This window comes from Equus asinus, chromosome 11 (genome assembly GCF_041296235.1).
Source record: "Equus asinus isolate D_3611 breed Donkey chromosome 11, EquAss-T2T_v2, whole genome shotgun sequence".
In the NCBI taxonomy this organism is placed as follows: Eukaryota; Metazoa; Chordata; class Mammalia; order Perissodactyla; family Equidae; genus Equus; species Equus asinus.
In genome coordinates this window covers 82026399-82048028 of record NC_091800.1, presented here as the reverse complement: position 1 = coordinate 82048028, position 21630 = coordinate 82026399, and the positions used below count along the sequence as shown (strand labels likewise).

The following is a 21630-nucleotide window of genomic DNA, read 5'->3' as shown; positions in this document are numbered from 1 at the left end:
ACCTTTTATTTTTCAGGATCACCCTAGATGAAACAGGTATTTTAAAAGTGAAAAACCATTGATCGAGAGTTAAGCAGTTTATTCACTACCAAACCCCTAAGGGGCAAAGATGGGGTACAAAACAGCAAGATGCGGCCCCTGTGCTTGTCTCCACGACAGCTGTCTGCACGGAAACTGAACAGATATGAAGAAATCTGGTATTAGCAACTGTGTTCCATTCAGTCTTTAGTCTCATAACTTAATTTTCATTATTAGCTCAAATTAAAATAGAAGTGAAAACTGGCAAAGAGAGTTTTAACCAAACATTCTTTTAAACTACTTTTATTGCCATTAGATTATCTAGTATTTTAACTTATTTTCATGTAATAAACTTTTGTGTTTAGGTAAATCTTATCAAATTTAAGCACTCAAGATTCTTAAATGTTTTGGAGTTTTGCTGGAAAGTAAATGCCTGTTTGTAGGTATTGATAAGCAAAAAGTTCACATTTTAATGTATCATCAACTACAATTTACATTTCTCTACCAAATAGCCCTCTATAATGGAAATTCACTGTAAAACAGGGATTTACATTTGTTACAAAGAAAGTTCTCAATAATTGTTTATCAAATGAACAATCAGAAAACAACTTATTGTGTTAGTTATAATAAACACATGCCATAATGATCCTTAGATGCTAAGCGGTTACTAAACTCTTGCTTGTGGAGCTTCATAGACTGTAAAACACACTATGAGAGAAACAAACCTTCTCCAATATAGTACGCCTAAGGTGAACCACCTATCACTCAGAAATGGAAACTCCGCTGACCCTTTTCACTACGTGGGCAATTAAGGACACAGGTTATCAGGCAAGAGGTCAGTCTAAATCAGAGGTCAGCAAAGTTCTTCCGCATGGGGCCAGAAAATAAATAATTGAGGCTTGGAGGGGGTCATCCGGTCTCAGTGCCAACTATTCAACTCTGCCATTGTACAAAAGCAGCCACAGACAATATGTAAGCGAGTGAGCATGGCTGTATGCCAACACTTTATTTATGGACACTAAAATTTGAATTTCATATACTTTTCATGTGTCATGAACTAAGAATCTTCTTCTGAGTTGTTAAGCATTCAACAAGGTGAAAATCACTCTTGGCTCACAGGCAGTACACAGGCAGGTGATGGCTGGATCCCGTCCGCGGGCAGGAATCCCCAGCTCCTCATCTATATATATATATATATTCTGTTTTGACACTTATTGATTTACTTGCAATTAGGTAACTTCTACTTCATTATTAAGTGAGAACAATAATACAAAATTTGCTTAAGGCTTTGTTTAAACTGCTGGTGTACAAATTTTTAAAACAAACACTTAAAAATTACTTATGTCAAAATTAAATGTACTGCTGGAGGAACAAACCGGCCAAGTTTCATTCATCTCCTGACGTCACATCTGTACAGCTCTCGTGCACACAGCAGGAAACACATCTTGGTTTCACCATGGCATCTGGCTGCACTTCTGACTATAATACAGCAAGTGCAAGTTCACTTGGAAATGTACATTTACACACTTTAAATAAACTAAAGACAGCTACACTATGATGTGTGATAGCAAAAGCGTAACTTGAAGTTCCATGACTAGACCACTTCTATTTGGTTTTATAAAAAATGTACCAAATCATTTAAAAATGACCATTTGGGGAATGGACCAGTATACAAAATGTTTGTCACGTAAAATTTAGCCATTTATCTTTTTAAAAAATAATCTTCAAATTCTAAACCTTTTTATTAAATTGTTATATGGATATACACTATTATAGCAAGAAACAAATTTACTATGGGCTATATTTTTAGCAACTTGGCTAATTTTTTAAAAATCAAATAAAATAGCAGCTAAATGAAATCTTTTCTTTCCACATTTAATATGTTAGATTGCTTCCAAGTCATCCCCCACCCGAAAAAAAGAAGAATCAGTCTGAGACTCACTTGAGTGTTTAATTCAAACCTCTATTTGCAGTTTCTAAAATGCTGATCCACAGACCACTTTCCTGTTACACATGTGTACCAATGAAAACAAAAGGCAAAGACAATCACTGCCATCCCTACAAAAGGAATGGCTGCTTTTCTAACATTCTTTAAAAATATACACTGTACAGTCCTTGTGCCTCCCCAGAGGTGGCGATGGAATAAATACACGGGCCCGTCTTGTCTCTCCCGCTCAGCGAGGTCCCCCAACTACCTGTTGTAAGCCCTCTCCTTTTTGGACTTCTCCAGGGCTTTGTCCATGGTTTTCTCATTCTCCCCTCGACATTTGGGACAGTACCACTTGCCCTTTGGTTTATGATTCAGTCCCACGCAGGAGAAGTGGAACCACTCGATGGGGCACTCGTCGTTGTCACAGCCGATCATTTCTCCATAGGAGACCTGATTGCACAGACAGTACGTCGGCTCGTTGGGGTCGATGGGAAGGTCTGCGGGGGACGCTTCCCTCTCCGCTTTGGCCTTGGAGCGCTTCTTCTTCTTGGAGGCTTTTGCTTTCTTCTCCTTTGGCGTTCCTGAGGTGATGTCATCGTGGTCATGATTATTGGCTGCATTCTCTCGATTCTCGTTGTTGCGCTGTCGCCGGGACCTCTTGTTATTGGGCTTTTCTGCCTGCGTGATTGTCTCGTTCTTGGACTTATCTTGGCCGGCTTTGCCACTGTGGCCAGTGGTGTCACTGACCTCTTGATGCGCCTCAAAGAGTTCCACATGACTGTCCACCTGCCTGGTCCGGTTCTCCACCAGCTCCACCATCTGACTGACAATCTGGATCTTCTCGTCGCCCAGCTCCTGGCTCCGAATCAGGGCTCTCTGAATGCAGTGCAGCACTCGCCTCTTCTGGGTGCCATCCGTCTCACGTTTAAACTTCTCATAATAGTCATCTAGCTCCTTCAGGATTTCTGGAAAGGAAACATAAGCATTACACCTATAAACACTACTGAGCCTTTAATTTAATTCTCTAGTCTATAGAAAAGTAATTGCATAGGACAGAAATGATCAACGCAAGGCTTCCTTATATGAAAATCCTATAACCTGCAGGCCTCTCTAGCAGACTTTTTTTTCCTGTTGAAAAAAATCCGTGGAACTAAATACAAATGTCAACATGGTTCCCATTTAGCCAAGTGGCACTCAGAGCTCCCCAAGGGACTCTGTAGTGCATTCAGAAGCATGGGCAACAAACACTCCTGGGATAGGCAATTAAGGGGAAAAGTTCAAATTTAGGGGAAGTGCTGGGGCCCAAACTTTTTTCCTACAAAATGAATGACTATGTCCTATATTTCCACTGTTTTTACTCAAATATTTTTTGAATAATTTAAAGGCCTTTATTCTCTCTATTTCAATGTACCAACGTCTACAACACCCTAATCAAGTAGAGAATGTATATTATAAATACTATTTAGTGACCCAGGCCCTGGGTTATTCAGTCACGTTGTTTTCCTCCTAGCACTTTATTCCTCTGTATTACTGAAAACAAGAATGGTTTATCACAATAAGCTTTGCTTTAAAATACAGGTGGCAGATTTTACCTGTGCTTTTATTGCTTAACACAACAACATATTCATATCTATGAAAGTTAACAGATTTTAAAACATTATCAAAAACAAAAACCCCTCAGTACTAAATTTAAACCTTCTTGGACAGGTTAGAAGACAGTGTATGTCATTTTAACACGTAATTTGTCAAATGTAATTAGGTAAGTTCTCAAGAAATGAAAGCTGTTAAATAACCTGATTGAAATAAGAAAAGTAAATATTCTGGCCAAAAACCTATTTAAATACACAGATAAAAATTCCCAGAGTCATTTTCCCCAAACAGCTACATTAAACTAAAGAGTATCAGATTTTTTCCTGCAACTCTTTTGCAGTCTCTTAAAATAAGGCAATTCTGCTCTCCAACTAGGAAGTATGTGAGGTGATGTGGGGGGAAAAACGTATAAAATGTAAGCATCACTCCTTCCAGATTTCAAGAGTGGTAAGGCACAAACCTAACACTAGAGAAAACGTAGGAACTCCGGCCGACACTGAGGTCACCTAAACGCTGTGTTATTTTCCAGGCTATATTCTTAAACTAAAGATAGCTCTGACCGTACTTCCTAGAGGAACAATGTAGACTCTGCCACCAGAAAGGAGGAATGCCATAGTCTTATAATCTCTTAGAGTAATTAATTTTGAAAATAAATAGCCATGCCCAACTTAATCCAAGCTCTATTCCATAGATGTTAAAATATGTTTCTGCCATTTATTCTTAAACGGGTTGCACATTACAAAACTGTTATCATTTGGTTTAATCAATAACCAAATTTCTAAAGACAATGTTAGCATTTCATAGGAAAGAAAACAATTCTATCACACAGCTAACATAAAATTTAATAATATACAGCTTCTTTTACATCACAGGGAAGCTTACACACATGAGAAGCCTCACTTGTGGGAAAGAAAGAAACACCCCATCACAAAATTACTAAGAAGTAATTCTGTTTCCAACACAATTGCATGTACTTAGGCACCTCAAGCAAAGTACTCTGTCCCGAAGGCACTGCCGCATAGGCATCTCTAAACAAGAACACCATGAGAGCTAACTAGGGGGGCATCCTCCGGGACACCCGGCTTCTTCTGCTCCATCAGCTCAAACCGCTGCTGACGCTTTCTTCTAAAAATAAAACTGCTCCACACCGCCATCAATGTAGGAAAGCAACGGTACCACAGAAACAATTTAAGGATTAAATGAGACTGCAGCCATATTTAATCAGATCTGTCTGATTATTAGAAATGCACTTTAATTTTGCATAAAGCTTGCGCTGAAGTTCTTTACGAAGCCAACTTCCATGGTGGGTATTTAAAAAATAACATGTAAAAACAATGCAAAAATAACTTTGAAGAATTCAAAAATAACCTCAAATACTATTTAAAATCGGTAAACTAACTATAATCATTCTTATCAATTAATCTCCAACTGATGCGTCCTAAGCAAAAGACCGTTAACCAAGTTTCGCGTGCAACAGTTTTTCTTTAAAAATAAGAGCTTAATTGATCTCAACCTTTATAGTGAGCCCCACCCAGGTGAGCCGTGACGAGGGCCATGACGGACGTGCAGGCTTCCCGGCTCACTCGCTTGGGGTGGGGGTCGGGGTGGGACTTACATCCCCGCAGGATCCGAACGGGCCCCGCGGCGAGTGCTCAGCCCGCCGGAGATGCCCGGGTTCCGAAGCGGCAGGACGACAGGGGGAAGGCCCCTTACGGGGTGTGCGCACGAGGGCGCTGGAACACTTTAAAGATAAACTTTCTTCAAATGTCCTAAATGCTAGTGACGACGAATTCCAGACGGACCGTGGAGACCTTTAAGTCAGCCCGCTACCGTTACAGCCCCGCGCCCAGCGCACTCAGGACCGGCGGCGCCGCCCGGCTGTCCCCGGCCCCGGTCACTCACGCTTCTTCCGCCGGTCGGCACAGAGGCGGCCCGGGGCCACCTGCGGCCCCGACTCGCGCGTCCCTGAGCTGCGTCCTCGGAAGTCGCGGCTGCAGGCCTCGGCAGCCTCGCCCGCGGGCCTCAGGCGCCGCCATTGCTCCGCGACCGGAAGTGGCCGGTTCGGGCCCCAGAGCGGAGGCGGGGCTGGCGCCAGCCAATGGGGAGGCGGCCAGGGGGCGGCGCGCCCCGCCCCGGAAGCCGCTGCCTATGGACACCGCCGAGCAGGAGCGCGGAGGCCAGGCGGAGCGCCAATCACAGCGCAGGGCCAGAGAACACTGCCCGCCCCAGCAGCGCCAATGGCCAAGCCGAGGCTGGAGGCCGGGCAACAAGAAGACTTCAAACCAACTCGGCCTCCTCCCTCCTCCCCGCCCCTCTACGAAAGCGAAAAAGGAAGGCAGCGGAAACAGAGAGCCGTGCCAGTCAATGCGCACGGCCCGCCCCGCCCCGGCCCAGCAGCCAATGGCTCACCAGCAGATTGATAAGGACATTCCATGGGCAACGCCACGGCCAATCACAAGGAGGCCGAGGCGGAACGTTCGCAATATGCTAATAAGCCTCTTATAAAAGTCGCTGCGAAGGCGAGCCTCGGGCAGAGCGCGCAGGGGCGCCTTCCCGGCAGGGATTCTCTATCGGCGTCGGGGCGAACAGTCGCTTTCCACCTCCCCCCTCTCTTCCGTTTCCCTGCTGCGCAGCCCTGTAAACATTAGTAAACTCCGAGTGACGATCCACGTTCCAAACACAGCCCCCAATGCCGGGCCTGACCTGGCAGGAAAGTTTCCCCAACAGCCAACAATTCCCAGCGGACGCGAACCCTCCGCCTCTCTCCGGCACTCTGGGCGGCAAGGGCTGCAGAGAACGACCCACAGGTCCTCTCTTCTGCCATGTTCCTCTCCAAGCCGACAATCTTTGCCCGCGCCCCTCGAGCGCAGCACAGATGGGCCACTTCCTCCCTTCCCCTCCCTGTCCTCCCCTTCCTCACCGCACGCACGGAATAAAGCCCTGGCCCTCCGCAAACTACACCCGGCCGCGTCGCCCTCACTCGGTGTCCAGCACCACGGGAGGGCCGGGGGACTGGGCGGGGGCGACCGGGAGGACACCGAGCGCAGTACCGACCCCGGACTTTATGTAACACTCATATTCGGGACTGGGTGGGGGTGGCTCTGAGGATGGCGAGCAGGGCCGGGGGACCCCTGGCCCGCAGCGCCCTCGCCAGCAGCCCTGCGCGTAGCCCCGTCCCTGCACCCCTCAGCCCTGGCGACCGCGGCACATCCCTCCCTCCCTCCGCGCCGTAGCCTGCGCCCCCTGCGCCCCCTCCCCCGCAGCACCCCGCCTCGTCACTTCACTACAAAGAGCGCTTTGCTCGCGCAGCCTGGCATTGAGACCTCTCGTTCCTCCTTCCTCCTCCGTGTCCGGGCTTCGCGCACAAGGACCTTGGCGAATCAAAGACGCTCCAGACCTTTTGTTCCTGCCCTGCCAGGGCCGCCGCCGCGGGCCCGCAGCTCCCCGGGCGGGGAACAGGACGGCCCGCGGCCCCGCGGCGCGCCGCGACCGGCGGGGATGGAGCGGCCGCCCCCGCCCATCCATCCCGCCGTACCTTGGTATTTCGCGTCGATCTCCCGCATCAGCGAGACGTTTCTCTGCAGGTCGAAAGGCAGGGACTCGATGGAGTCCAGGTAGTCCTCCACATAGTTCACCAGGTGGATCTGCTCCCCGTTGGCAGGGCTCAACATGGTTCACCGAGGTCCCCGGCGACTCGGCGCGGCTTTCCGCTTCCTCCAGCCCCCGCCCCCTCGGAGCCCAGCGCTGCAAAATGCAAAGCTCCCGCCCGCCGGCGCCCCCCCTCCGGCCGGCCCCGCGCCGCTACATCTGCGAGCCGCGCCGCCTGGGCCCGGGGACCCGGCGCCTGGCGGGCCGGGCCGGCGCTCGGCGGCCGCGGGCGCGGGGCGGGCGCGGGCGGGCGTGCGGGCGCGCACCCCGGCGCAGGGGCCGGGGCCGGGGCCGAGCGAGCGCGGGAAGGGGCGCGCGCCGCCCGCCGCGCCGCACTTGTCCAACGTGGAAAACCCAAATACCAGTTTCAAACACTTGGGAAACATTCGGGGCCCCGCATCGCGCATGCGCCCCGCTCCCCCCCCGCCCGCACCCCCTCCCCGCGGGCCCCGCCCCCGCCGCATTCACGCCCCTCACCGGCCGGGCCGCGCGGGGGTGTGGCTTTGTCTGTCACTTTTGCCGGGGCGGAGGGCGGGGGTCGCGGGGGCGGGGGCGGCGCGCGAGGCACAAACTTTACTAGGAGTTTCGCACTTGGAGGCAGAGCCTGGCGGGCGGCGCTGCAAGCCCGCCGGGGGACGCGCGGTGGCGGCCGGCCCCGCCGAAAATCCGGCCGGAACCGACGCGGCCGCGAGCCCGCGGCCTCCGAGACCATCGCATACCCAGGCCACCACCTCCGTGTCCCCACTGATCCCCTCACTCTCCCAGGCCCACCGTGCAGCAGGACATAAGTACGGCCCAGAACAGACGGGCAACTCCGAGAGCCAATCCGCTTTCCGCCCTCCCCTCGGTGGCCCAGTCAGGATGAAGAGGAGGCGGGGCGAGCGCGGGAGACTCCTCCTGGGATCTTACTACTAGAAACCCGCGTCCTCCGGGTGGGCGGAGGGGAGGGCGGGCCGAGCAGGGCGGAAATGGTGGAGCATGCGCACTTATGCGGCCAGGGCGGCCGCCGGCCCGCGCGGGAGACCTACCATTCGGCGGCCGGACCACCACTCCCAGCAGCCTCGGCGCCTCGCGCGCCTGCGCGGTCGTCACCTCCCTCCCTTTGTGTCGCGGGCCGGAGCCAAGCGCCGAGCGGCTTGGAGACAAAGGGGCCCGAGAGGGGAGCTGCTCGCCGGGCATGGCCCCCGCAGAGGGCGGGCGACGTGACCCCTTCCCGCATGTGCCCTGCCATCCGCTCTCAAGTCCGCTCCCCGACTTGGAAAGACCACCCAAACGGGGGCGGGGCAGGCGTGCGGTCGCCGGGGTCGCGGGGTCTCTCCGCGTGCTGTCTCGGCCCCTCCCCTCCCCCACCGCTCCCTTCCCCGCCCCACTCTCCGGATCTGGACTTTCTGAAAACCCGGGCGCCCACCATCCGGTTGCCTAGGCAACGGGCCCGCGCGCAGGCCCGCCCCTTCCGGCCGAGGCTCCGCCCCGTGGGCGTGGCCGCGCCCCGCCTTTGTCCGCGCGGCGCGGGGCTGCGCTGCGGCTCGTGCATCCTGGCCGCCCCGCGCCCGCTCCGCTCCGCTTCCCGCGCCAACCCGCTCCCCCCGGTGGGCGGGCGCCTGGGCGCCGCTCGGACCCGGCCGGTTCGCCCGGCCCGCCTCGTCACGGCTCCGCGGCTCCGCGCCCGGCGGCGCTCTGCCTCTCTTCCTCTTGCTAAGGTGCACGGTTCGGCCTGGCCGCCGGGATTGCCCCGCTGCCATCCCGGCCTCACCGCTTACGCGTAAAGCGGTTACACCGCCGCTCAGGCCGGCGCGCGTTCCGGGGTTCGGATTCGGGATGTGCAGCGAAACGATCTTGTGACAACCGAGACCACTGGGAATTTTTAAGTGACTGTATGTAATCCAGTGACATTTGGACCAGTCCAATTTCTGTGATCCAGATGATTATCCGCAGTGGGTCTGATTCCGGCGATCTGTAGGGCATCTTGTCGTAGGGAGGCCAGTACAGCAAATGAGACTAAATGGAGCTGTTCTGTCTTTGGAAATGGATTCTTCACATTGGAACGTTGCTGCGGTGATAGACGACGAGTAATATTTACACTTGGAAGTAAATGGATTTGATCTTCACTGTTAAACCTCCTCTTCCCCCACCTACAGCAGGAGAACGTTCACTTTGATGTTTGGGAAAGTGGTTATTTTACTGACAGATTCTCACTTCTTCCAGTCTCGGCTCAGTTAAAAGCAAATGATGAGTAAAGTTTCATTTCATTTCATACAATAAAATTTATTGGCCACTAGTCTGCACAAAAGACTAACACTATGACATTATGTGGAAATGAGACGGAATAGAACAGAAAGAAGGCACAAAGGTGAATAAGAAACATTATGCCTTTTCCTCTTAAGAGCATATAAGTAATTTTAAATTACAATAGCAAGAAAGAAAGAGGTTCTTTTAATTCTTGAATTAATTGGGTCTGGAATGAGTAGTGTTTATCTGAATTTAAGAATAAAGGTTAGAAATCATTTGCCCCTTTCAACGATAATCAAGCCAGAGTTTGACTTAGGTTGTCTTTTCAAAAAATCACGATACTATCCGAATAATGATTCTTCTCATGTTTTCATGGACTTCACTGATGCGTAAAACAAAAAGGCATCTTATTCATTCCACAAGAAATACTTAGCGAGTGCCTACCACGAGCTGCTACCTGCTGTTCTATGCACTGGGATACAGTGGTGAATAAGGAGCTTACATTCTATTAGATATTTAACTTCCCCCTTGGAATAAAAGCTAAGAAAATATTTTATTTATTAGCTTTACAGAATTGTTAAAATATATACCGATGACTTCACAGTTTTCTGAACAAGGTTAGAAGACCAATAGCTAAAACATAATTAACTATGATTGTGGATTTAAAATATGCCACTAAGGAAAATTGTTTAATTTTGAGGATACATTAAAGAATCTTGGTAGTTTCAGTTTTGCTCTTTGAAATGTGCTGCAAAAATAGATATTAAAGCTTTTTTTCTAAAATTATATCTCTAGTTAAACTGGAGATGCTCAAACCTATGGAAGTAAAAGATAAGAGATGAACATAAAATTCTTTATGTTTTGAAGTGCTTAAAAAATAAATCCTAACGCATTCATCTCAAACTTGAAATGCCCTAAAGAGTATGTTACTTTATCTATTCTACTATAGATTTACAAGATTTTGCCTTGAAAGAAATTGTAATATTGAGAACTTATTTTTGTTCTTGTCATTTAGGACTAAGGAATGGTATTCGAAATATTTTGTAATCATTAATTTTAATACACTTCCTTGTTCTGACCTAGATGGAGGAGGAGTCACTTCAAATTAACAGATTCTGGGTTTTTTTGGTAGATATGCTAATAAATCTTCCCGGTCTCTTTTTCTTTACCTTAATCTTCAACCTGCAAAAGAAATCATATTTTTAACCATCATTAAATAATGGGTTATGTTTATCACTGTTTTGATGATGCCTGCGAGACTTAAGAAATGGTAGGATTGCTGTAAGTCAAAGGGCTGAACACATTACAAGACCAGTTTTCTGAAGACAAGGTACCATTGTTAATTTAAAAGTCATGATTTTCTATGGTCAACTCAAACATGCCAGCGATCCAGATTCATGTGCAGGATTTGGTCTTCAGTGTTAATAAGTCTGTTTTCAAAACTTCTAGCTTTTTCCTTGATTTCTGTGTGTTCTCACGAACACTATCAAGGCTTTTGTTTATTTTCTTAGTTTACTGGCACATCTAATATCTGGACCGGAGCTTTATCAGATATTTTACTACCAAAATTTCCTCCCACCCACCCAACAGGTAGATTTCATCAGAGATGAATTCAGCAAAAGTTCAACACCCTTTTTGTGAATTTAGTGCTGAGTACAGCCAGACACTCAAAAGAATTTACAATCTAAAGTTCTCAGGGAGAGAAATACACACATTGTACTAGAAACAAGAGACAGTTACAAAATAACATCAAGACAAGTATGCAGGCAGTGAGCAAGGGATAATATACTCCAGTAGAACTTTAAGTAGTCAGGAGCACAAGTTTAGCATTGATGCAGCGACTCCTAATTCTGAACAAGAGGTTCTAACATTTTAGTGCATTGACTTACATAAGACTACAGTTTAGCTTGAAACAGAATTGCGGAGTTGGACCCCAGGGATCTTGAAAAAAACTTTTAAATGCCCTGGAAACATACTGGTTTGTCTCTACTTAAACCTTTGCTTTCAGTAGAACGACCAAAACAAACCAAAAAAAGAATTGAGGAACCTCTGCTATTTTGAAGACTGCAAAAGCAAAGGGGATTTCTTTCCTTTTTTTGAGACAGTGTTTTGCAAGATATCAACAGGGGCACGTTTGTCAAGATAATTTGAAAGTAACTTCAAGTGAATTCGCCTTTAAAAAGTCCCATTGAAACCGCAATTCAGAATGTTTTTGTTCTCAAGAGACAACACGATAGAACTTTTAACCTTAAAATGAATCCCAAATAGATATTTCCTACTACGGGTACTTGATGAGTGAGCGGTTTCCTAGCTTTGGTCTTTCATCCGGAGAGTGTGTGTTGGAGTGCAAACGTGCTCTGGGTGTGTGTTGAGGTGCAAGCTTGCCGTGTGCGTCCTGGGGTGCAAAGGTGCTCTTGGTGTGTGTTGGGGTGCAGACGTGCTCTGCGTGTGTGTTGAAGTGCAAGCTTGCCGTGTGCGTCCTGGGGTGCAAACGTGCTCTGGGTGTGTGTTGAGATGCAAACTTGCCGTGTGCGCGCTGGGGTGAAACGTGCTTCGCACGCAGGGGAGGAGCGGGCGGCGGGTCCGCACGCCGCGGGCGGGGAGGGTTCGTACCGCGTCGGCAAGGACGAAGAGACCAGCCCTCCCGCCGGCAGGAGAGCGCGCCTCCCCCAGCGGCCTCCGCCCTCGCCCTCTGCCCTGACCACCGCCGCTTCCTGACCGCCTCTTCCGGGGCGGGCGGGCCGGGGCCGAGTCTTCTTCCGGAATGGGCGTGGCCGAACCCTCTTCCTGGTGGGCGTGGCCTCGCTGGCCCCTCCCAGCGAGGGCTTGGCTGGCTGCAGAGCCGCCCGGGCGGCCGCGCGTGACGCCCGCGGGCCGGTCATGCTGAGCTCGCGCGGGGCCCTCGTGGGCGCCCCGCTTCTCCGGGCGGCGTTGGGCCTGGGTCTGGGCCCGGGGCAGCGGCGGGCCGCGTCGGAGGCGCACGGGCAGGGCTGGCTGCAGCCTGCCGGCTGCGACACGGGGGTCAAGGTGTACAACAGCCGCACCCGGAGGAAGGACCCCTTGATCGTGGGCAGCGCGGACGCCACCTCCTGGTAGTCCCCGGGGATGGGGGGCGTGCTGGGGGAGGTGGGGCGAGAAGGACTGTCGCCGAGCGTTTTCCAGGACGCGGCGCTGTTGAAAGCAGGGTTGGTTTCTCAGGCGGAAAAGCACTTAGTAAGTAATAAAATACATTGGAGCCACCTTTAAAGACGCTGTAGGTTAGTCGCAGTGAATTCACAGGGTTTGGCTGTGAATTAAGCTATTCAAGTTCTAGAACCCCGGCTATGCATTCTCCAAAAGTGGTTACTTAAACAAAAGACATGGTTGTATGATAATCAGAGCAGAATGTGGTGTCCTTTCTTGCAAATATGTTTCACGTGGATTTTAACTTTGTTCCTAGGTATAGCTGTGGACCAACTGTCTACGATCATGCACACCTTGGCCATGCTTGGTGAGTTTCCTGAATTTGAATTCTCACACTTCAAGGGACCACTTATTTTGAAAAGAAAGAGCCTTTTGCAGGTTTTTTCCGTCTCTCAAGTGACAACTTGAGAATGCTGAATAATGGCTATATTCCAGGTATTGTGGGAAGCGTGTGTGTTACAGTCTCAGTTGGTTCTTGTAGCAGTTCTAAGCACTTAGACCCATTTCACAGGTGAGGAAACTCAGGGAGGCATTGAGAAGCGGTGCAAAGTGACCTGTTTTGGAATTAGGTGTTTCTTGGTGGGTTTAGCAAGATGAGGCCCTTGCAGGGGCCCTGGAGTCAGCTGGTCAGGAGTTATTTCTGGCCCCCACCTTTTATTTACTGCCCAACGTTGGACAAGCCCCTTTATTGCTTCCGGTAGTCGTGTCTTCATCTTTGAGTTGGGGATGATATACCCATCTTTTTGAGTCTTCTCAGTTTTATGAAATAATGCGCTTGAAGTCCTGCTTTGCACAGTGCCTAAAGCGTGCCGTGTGGTGAGGCCTCCACGTTGTTGAGGATAAGGGACATGCCTGAGGTCCCACGTTTAGGACGGCTGGAGCTGGGGTGGAGCCTGCTATGGCCGACTGCCAGCTGCCTGCTCTCTCAGCCTCCTAACCATGAGCCCCACTGCCTCATACGTTTGTCAAAATTACCACTCTTCCTAATATTTTGTGTGTTCTCTTGTACATCTTTTAAACTTGTTATTCTTCAGACCAGCCTAAAAGTAAAAAGCTACCTTTACTCAGTACACTTTTTACAAAATTATGTATCACCTGGCAAGGTCCAAACATTTCTTATGTTTTGTTAGAACAAAATAAGTGGTCTAGGAATCATTTTTTTTCATTTTGGGCTAACCTACCATTAATTATAAAAAGCCTCTTATTATAAAATTATAAAAATGACCTCTTTATTGAAGTATAAACTATGTTGGGGAAATATTAAAAACAAAAATCCCTCCACTTGGAAAACCTTTCCACAAAGGCAGAAGAGAAAACAATTTTGTTATTGAATGAGTATTAAGTCAGAATGGGATGCAGTCACAGGCAACCCACTAAAAGGATTGCAAAGATGGAAAGAAATCCCGCTCTTCTGCAGAGCTAAGTGGATACAGCTCTCTAGTTGAGGCAGGTTGGCAGTTTGGAGTCAGGTGACAGGTCCGGCCCATCTCCCGTCACAGAGCATTGCCTTCCCTGTGACTTGAGGGAGATGGCTCCCAGGTCCTTGACACTTCCCTGAGTTGGGAGAATGATGAGAGAGGCTTATTTAGCCGTTAAAAACATTTACACACATTTTAAAAGGACTGAGGAAATTCAGAAAGAAAGGGGGAGTGAGGGAGAGTCTGCTCCCTTATTTTCAGCCAGGAGAATCAGGCCTCTCAGTTACAGTTCGTATTTGCCCTTACAAATCCAGAAAAGACCATGTCAGTGGCCATGCTGTGGTGGCGACCGGCGTGCAAAATAGAGGAAGATTGGCACAGATGTCGGCTCAAGGACAATCTTCCTCAGCAGAAACAAAACAAAGCAAATACAGAAAAGAATACAGATCTTATGTGTCCAGTTGGTCTCAGAAAGAGAAACAGCATGTTACCGACACCCCAAAGCCTCCTCTGGGTCCCCCTTCATCACTCCCTGCCCCAGCCCCCCACTCGAGGAGAGCATCTCTGGAGGTCTTAGTGGTGAGAGAAACCCATTCCTCAAGAAGAGTCATTCAGTTCACGATGCCCCTGCGAGGTAGACACGCTGCGTACCACAAGATTTCTGAAGCAGGTGTGAGGTCTTGGGGCAGGGATGGTCGGGCATGGCTCCACTGCCCTTAAGGCAAGGTCCAGTATCCTCAGGACATCTCCGTGGTCCTGACGGTCTGTCCCTGCTTACTCTTCAGGCTCATGGCCTCCTGCCCCCACCCCGCTTCCCTCCCAGGTAGCCCCACCAGCCTCTATTGTAAAAAGACATATACTTCCAGACATGGATAGCACTTGCTGTGTGCCAGGCACTGTTCTCAGTGCTTTACCAACACCAGCCAGTGTCATGCTCCTAACAATGCCAGATGGAGGTGCTATCATCCCCAAGTTACAGATGGGGACACTGCACTGCCGAGGGCTGATGGAACCCGCCCCAGGTCCCACAGCTGGGAAGTGATAGACGAGGCAGCTGGGCCAAGCCGGGCCTGCACCTGGGCTTCCAAGGTGCCACTTCCACGTCTCGGGGCCTTGCAGCCCTTGAGCCCGTCTGGGCCAAGCGTGACTTTACTCTTGTTTTCACTTTAAGTTCCTGATAACTCTTTCTCTTAAATCTCATTTCTCATAGAGTCTCAAGATGAATGAAGGGCATAATGATAATAATGGTAATAATAGCCCGTGCTCGCTGGAAAGCGTGCTGCACAGACACTGAGATTACATCCAGTAACCCTGTGGGACAGCGGAATTTTGCCCAGTTTATCAATGAGCAGCCTGAGACCTGAAAAGGTTAAATATCTTGACAAGGAGTTTCAGGGGTCGTTTCATTACTAGAAGGGAGATTTGGGCTTAGCTGTGTTTGGAGTGGGTGAGTGTGGGAGGTTCAAGGAGTTCAATAAGGGAAAGTGACTTTATGAAGTCAGATTCAGAGAGGCTGTATGATGACAGAGATAAGTATGGGATTAGCTGACCTGCATTTGTAAGGTTGCTCTTATGGGAAACCAGGTTCTTGAGATCTTAATGGTTCTACAAGTCTAAGTTAGCCCGGTGTGGTCTGTCAGCGAGCTGGGTTTTAATATTCCACAATGTGGACACGCTTCTGAGGGGTCTTCTCAGACAGTTCTCATAGGATGCGCTTCTCTTGATTTGTTGTTGTTCCCCTTTATTTCGTCCTAGTGAAACATTACAGTTATTCTAGAACATGAGCAAGAACAGTAAAAGTTGTCAGTATTTTAACTGCCCAGTAAGACTGCATTACGAGTGAATTTTTGTACAATTAAATGATGAAAACGCACTTAACAGCTCTAAGATTAAAAATGCTAATATCGTGTCCTGAAATTGAGGCAATACCCTTGCCAGTTTCTTGTGAGGACCAGTGTGGGCCAGTCAGTAAAAGCTAGCTGCCCTCGAGCTATCAGTTGTATCACACACTTGCAGTTAGGCAGCAGCTGTTAAAATGTAACGCACTCTTTTTTTTTTTTCTTTTTAAAGATTGGCACCTGAGCTAACATCTGTTGCCAATCTTCTTGTTTTTTTCTTTCTTCTTCTCCCCAAAGCCCCCAGTACATAGTTGTATATTCTAGTTGTAGGTCCTTCTGGTTGTGGCATGTGGGATGCCGCCTCAGTGTGGCTTGATGAGCGGTGCCATGTCCGTGCCCAGGATCCTACCTGGTGAAACCCTGGGCCCCTGAAGCGGAGCGTAACATACTCTTTTTTTAAAGACCACAATGATGACATGCTGTGTTAAAGATGCCCTAATGTATTTTTTTTCTTTCAGCTCCTATGTTAGATTTGATATAATTCGAAGGATCCTCACCAGGGTTTTTGGCTGCAACATCATCATGGTGATGGGAATTACAGACGTGGATGACAAAATAATCAGAAGAGCCCGTGAGGTAAGCGTGGACGATTACGTGGATTGATGGCCTGACTGATGCATATGCTGACCCCGAGGTGACGGTGGTTCTTAGTTGTGTGTCTCAGTACTTAGGGTCCCCGCACGGCCCAATGAGTATATTCTATATTCTAACAGGCTATCAGAAATCTGTTTGTCCTGGTAAAGGAAGTTAAGATCTACTTAATTCTGGTCACCGAAGCCTTTAAAGAGTCATCCTGCTCTGTGGTGGCATCTTGGCTTGCATCCGTAATCCCTGCCCTGTCCCCTCAGCCTCCGAGGTAAACACACACCTCACTCCCTCTTTACAGAGAGGGGTGAAAGGCCACCTTTGGGCTGAGGAAATTTGGCTCCTATGAGGTTTCATTTTCTCACTTTTTAATTTAATTTTTAATTGAAGCATAATTGACATACAGTATTCCATTAGTTTCAGGTTACAACATAGTGATTTGATGTTTTCATACATTACGAAATGATCATCACATTGAGTCTAGCTACCGTTGTCACCATACAATGTCATTACAGTAGTATTGACTGTCTTCCCTATGCTGCATTAAACCCCTGTGATTTATTTACTTTAAAACTGGAAGTTTGTACCTCTGGATCCCCTTCTCCTGTTTCGCCCACCCCTCACGCCTTCCCCTCTGGTGACCACCAGTTTGTTCTCTGTATGTATGAATCTGTTTCTGTATTGTTTTGTTTGTTTGTTTGTTTTTTGGATTTCCGCATATAAGTCAGATGATACTGCATTTGTCTTTCTCTGACTTATTTCACTTGGCATAATACCCTCTAGGTCCCTCCACCTTGTTGCAAATGGCAAGATTTTATTCTTTTTAATGGCTGAGTAGTATTCCATTGTGTATATATACTGCATCTTCTTTCTCCATTCATCTGTCAATGGACCCTTATGTGCTTCCATATTTTGGCTATTGTAAATAATGCTGCAGTGAACATGGGGATGTGTATATCTCTTCAAATTAGTGTTTTTGTTTTCTTCCAATAAATACCCAGAAGTGAAATTGTTGGATTGTATAGTACCTTCATTTTTAATTTTTTAAGAAACCTCCATACCGTTTTCCATAGTTGCTGCACCCGTTTACATTCCCACCAACAGTACATGAAGGTTCCCTTTTCTCCACATCTTTGCCAACACTTATTATCTCTTTTTGATAATAGTTAGTCTGACAGGTGTGAGGTGATATCTCGCTGTGGTTTTGATTTACATTTCCCTGAGGAAATGATTAGTGATTAGTGATGTTGAGCGTCTTTTCATGTACCTGTTGGCCATCTGTATGTCTTTGGAAAAATGTGTTCAGGTCCTCTGCCCACTTTTTAATCCAATTGTTTGTATTTTTATTGTTGAGTTGTATGACTTCTTTATATATTTTGGAAATCAACTCCTTATCCGATATATCATTTGCAAGTATCTTCTCCCATTTGTAGGTTGCCTTTTTGTTTTGTTGATGGTTTCCTTCACTGTGCAAAAGCTCTTTAGTTTGATGTAGTCCCATTTGTTTAGTTTTGCTTTGGTTGCCTTTGCCTGAGGAGAGAGAGCCAAAGAAACATTGCTAAGAGTGACGTCAGAGAGCTTCCTGCCTGTGTTTTCTTCTAGGAGTTTTATGGTTTCAGGTCTCTCATTTAAATCTTTAATCCATTTGAGTCAACTTTTGTGTGCGATGTAAGATGGTGGTCTGGTTTTATTCTTTTGCATGTGGCTGTCTGGTTTTCCCAACAGCATTTATTGAAGAGACTGTCTTTTCCCCACGTTCTTGCCTCCTCTCTCAGATTAATTGACTATACATGCGTGGGTTTGTTTCTCGGCTCTGTGTTCTGCTCCATTAATCTGTGTGTTTGTTTTTGTGCCAGTACCGTTCTGTTTTGATTGCTATAGCTTTGCAGTATAGTTTGAAATCAGGGAATGTGATACCTCCACCTTTGTTCTTTCTTCAGATCGCTTTGGCTATTCGGGCTCTCTTGTGGTTCTATATAAATGTGAGAATTATTTGTTCTAGTTCTGTAATTTTCTCATTTGTTAAGTGAACAGAATACTTTGCTTATTTCTCATGTGGCATTTAGAGGAAGTTTTGGGGGAAAATCCTAACTGAGGGCTTAAATTAAATATTATAGTTATTTTTAAAAACTCTACTTTCGAAGGTTCACCTCTTCTGCCTTTTATAATTAGCAACCTTAACCATTATCTCTAAAGATCTAGAAATGACTGTTAAGTTATCTAATTTACAGAAAAACCTGTGTTGGATGCTTTACATTCCTGTAATTTTAAAAAATATATGTACATGTGTATGGTACTTTTTTAGAAAACTAATTTAGACTTTTTGTTTTATAGTCTGCTTTTTCCACTAACTATATTTTGAGTGATTTTTGATGTCCTTAAATATTCTTGAACATTTTAAAATAGCCTTATAACGTTCCATCACATTGCATATCATAATTTACCGTCCTTATTTTTGGACTCTTCAATTACTTCCATATTCTGCTATTTTCTCTCAAATTTATTTCGTAGAAACCTCATCTTCCTATTTTCTACCAATTTGCCTTTTTTTTTTCCCCCAAGGAAGATTAGCCCTGAGCTAACATCTGCCACAAATCCTCCTCTTTTTGCTAAGGAAGATTGGCCCTGAATTAACATCTCTGCCCATCTTCCTCCATTCTCTGTGTGGGATGCCTGCCATAGCATGGCTTGATAAGCGGTGTGCAGGTCCACACCGGGGACCCAAACTGGCAAACCCGGGGCCACTGACGCGGAGTGCGCGAACTTGACCACTGTGCCACCGGGCAGCCCTGTTTTACCAGTTTGCCTTTTTAATAACTAGATGGCCTCCCACCATGGCGGGGTCAGCAGTCCTGCTGCATCTCCCTGTCATTGGCTGTCTGTGTTTCCAGCTGTTCAAAATAGTGCTGCTATGAATCTCTCTCTTCTTTTTAACTTCAATGTTTTTCCCAAAGTGGAATTACTAGGTTACAGGATGGACAGTTTATGTCACAAGTTTTTCACTCTTCTTGGAGTCAGGTCACTTTAGAGAGGTTGCCAGCAGTGCTGAAAATCCGTTCCAACTTTAAACCTATTTCCTCACGTCCATGCATGGTGGGGTTTCCCATTTTAGTTTCGTTTGGGTAGTTTAGTCAGCGTGTCGTATTCCCTCTCCAGACTCAGCTTCCATTTCCAGAACTGGCCCTGGGCATGCACTCAGCCGTCTGGGTCAGGCCCACGCCTGGCTTTGTAGGAACATGAGGAAGACAGTTCTGGCCCTGCTGAGCTTGTGTCGGTGAGGCAGATGGGCCCACAGACAGATGCCCCATGTGACGTGGTGTATTTTCTAAGCCAAGACAGGGGAATGCAAAGAACATCCTCCAGCCTCCCTCGGATTCGGAAATGGCTTCCTGGAGGAGGTTAGCCACATAGAGTCTTAAGCGTTAGGAAGGGATTGACACGTGCAGAGCAGGAGCAGTAAGGACCTTCCGGGCGGAGGGAAGGGCATGAAGAGAGGCGGAGAAGGGGCGTGCAGGAGACAGTGCTCTGCGCGGGACAATCAGTCCGTCCGTGGAGCGTCTGGGAGTTGGTGGGTGAAGCTGGAGAAGAAGTGGGGTGCCCTGGGCCTGCGTGACCCAGTGAGGACTTGGACTTTGTTCCTTAGGCTCACGGAACGTTCTAGCCCAGGATCACTTGGTCCAATGGAAGCAGCTCACTCTAGGGGTGGGAAGGACATGACTAGAGACCAGAGCCCACTGGGAGGGGTCCCTGGGAGCCTCGCATCAAGAGAGGGGGCGTAGAAGAGGGCAGACCTCGTGAGGAGAAAGAGAGTGAGTTTGAGCTACCTAAAGAAACCCGAACCAGTGTGGCTGTGGGAGTCTGAACTCAGTGAGCTCAGGGCTGTGGTACCGTAAAAAATATGTATTTGGTCTTTGTGCCCCGTTCCCGGCACATATCTCCTAAAACCCAGGGCATCTCTGGAGTGATGGTGTCGTCTGTGTTAATGAGCTGACTGGTGGCTGAGCCCTTAGACAGCTCCAGAATGGAGGCTGGTGCCAGGGAGGAGCAGCTGTGAATAGCACTTTCTCTATTTCTCTATAAACAGGAACTTTCTCTTGCACCCGTCCTTCCACCCCTACCTCCTGGGAGGGGAGAGAGGCCTGAGAAGAGTTGGTCACCAGTGGCCAGTGATTGAGTCAACCTTCCCATGTGTGAAACCTCCACAAAAACCCGCACAACGACAGTGCTCAAGAGCTTCTGGGCTCGTGAACACGGTGAGGTACTGGGAAGGTGGCGCACCAGAGGGCATCGGGGCTCCACCTGGTCCCCACACCTCGCCCTGTGTGCTTGTCCATCTGGCTGTGCCTGAGTTGTGTCCTTTGTAATAAACTAGTGATAGGAAGTGGAATGCTTTCCTGAGTTCTGTGATGCATTCTATCAAACCCCCAGATTTGTAGTCAGTGGGCAGCAGTGTGGGTGGCCTGGGGATCCCATTGTGGCTGGCATTTGAAGTGGGGCAGTCTTGTGGGACTGAGCCCTTAACTTGTGGAACTTGTAGGGTCTGCCCCAAGCTGGGGAGTTAGTGTCAGAATAGGAGTGAATCGCAGGTCACCAGCTGGAGCTGCAGAATTGGAGGAGTGGTTGGTGTTGGAAAGGACACCACACATTTGGTGTCAGAAAGAAGACACTGTGGGGCTGGAAATGCAGATTGGGCAGTGTTGGCATTTGGGGCTCCTCACCCCGTCCCTGGTTCTCTGTGACAGTGGAGTCCAGGCCCTCGTCAGCATCCATTTCTGCCCCATGTCCAAACCCCCTGCCTGTGTTTGGCGTCTCTGGGGTCAGGTGTCCCCTGTTCCAGCCGCCTGAGACCCTGGAGGTGATGTCTTGCAGTGCCGACGTGGCCGTAGGAGCCATCCCTGTGTCAGGGGCCCTGAGGAAGGGGCAGAGGCCTGCGGGAGCAGAAGGGGAGCAGTGCCGGGAGCGGGAGGCCTGCCTCTGCCTCTGCCGTGGCTGAGCCCACGGCCCTGCCTGGTGGAGGGTGTCCCCCGACCCGAGGAGGGGGGCCTGCGAGTGCACGCGTTTGCCCAGGACTGTCTGACTGGAGTCTGTGCTAACCGCTCACCGGGCCGCCAGGCCTTGGATCCTGGAGTGA

The 21630-nt window shown here is 48.5% G+C and overlaps 2 protein-coding genes across 8 annotated transcripts in view; one reads left to right on the top strand and one right to left on the bottom strand.

The window, feature by feature from the left end:
- Positions 1-991: 991 nt before the first annotated feature.
- On the bottom strand, positions 992-10581 carry ING1 (inhibitor of growth family member 1). Of its 4 annotated transcripts, none has more exons than XM_044779704.2 (2): positions 8215-10581; positions 992-2913 (listed from the first exon to the last, which is right to left on the bottom strand). In XM_044779704.2, the coding sequence occupies exons 1-2, from the start codon at positions 8363-8365 to the stop codon at positions 2210-2212; spliced, it is 855 nt and encodes a 284-aa protein (XP_044635639.1). In that variant the 5' UTR covers positions 8366-10581; the 3' UTR covers positions 992-2209. The 4 variants fall into 4 exon arrangements, with proteins under 4 accessions (XP_044635639.1, XP_044635640.1, XP_070376251.1 ...); XM_044779705.2 differs by lacking the exon at positions 8215-10581 and adding an exon at positions 7074-7387; XM_070520150.1 differs by lacking the exon at positions 8215-10581 and adding an exon at positions 5441-5788.
- Positions 10582-12158: 1577 nt separating this feature from the next.
- CARS2 (cysteinyl-tRNA synthetase 2, mitochondrial) overlaps positions 12159-21630 on the top strand; it is a 45228-nt gene continuing 35756 nt past the window's right edge. For all 4 annotated transcript variants that reach the window (XM_070520145.1, XM_070520143.1, XM_070520144.1 and 1 more), the window contains exons 1-3: positions 12159-12507; positions 12855-12905; positions 16373-16490. In XM_070520145.1, the coding sequence (XP_070376246.1) occupies positions 12296-12507; positions 12855-12905; positions 16373-16490 (381 nt within the window). In that variant the 5' untranslated portion in view covers positions 12159-12295. The remainder of the gene's footprint in view (positions 12508-12854; positions 12906-16372; positions 16491-21630) is intronic.

Excerpts from the sequence above, each read along its gene's own strand:
- ING1 (XM_044779704.2), bottom strand. The coding sequence starts at position 8,365 with ATGCCCGGCGAGCAGCTCCCCTCTCGGGCCCCTTTGTCTCCAAGCCGC. Across the intron at positions 2,914-8,214 it reads GGTGGTCCGGCCGCCGAATG|AAATCCTGAAGGAGCTAGAT; the intron begins GTAGGTCTCCCG and ends TTTCCTTTCCAG.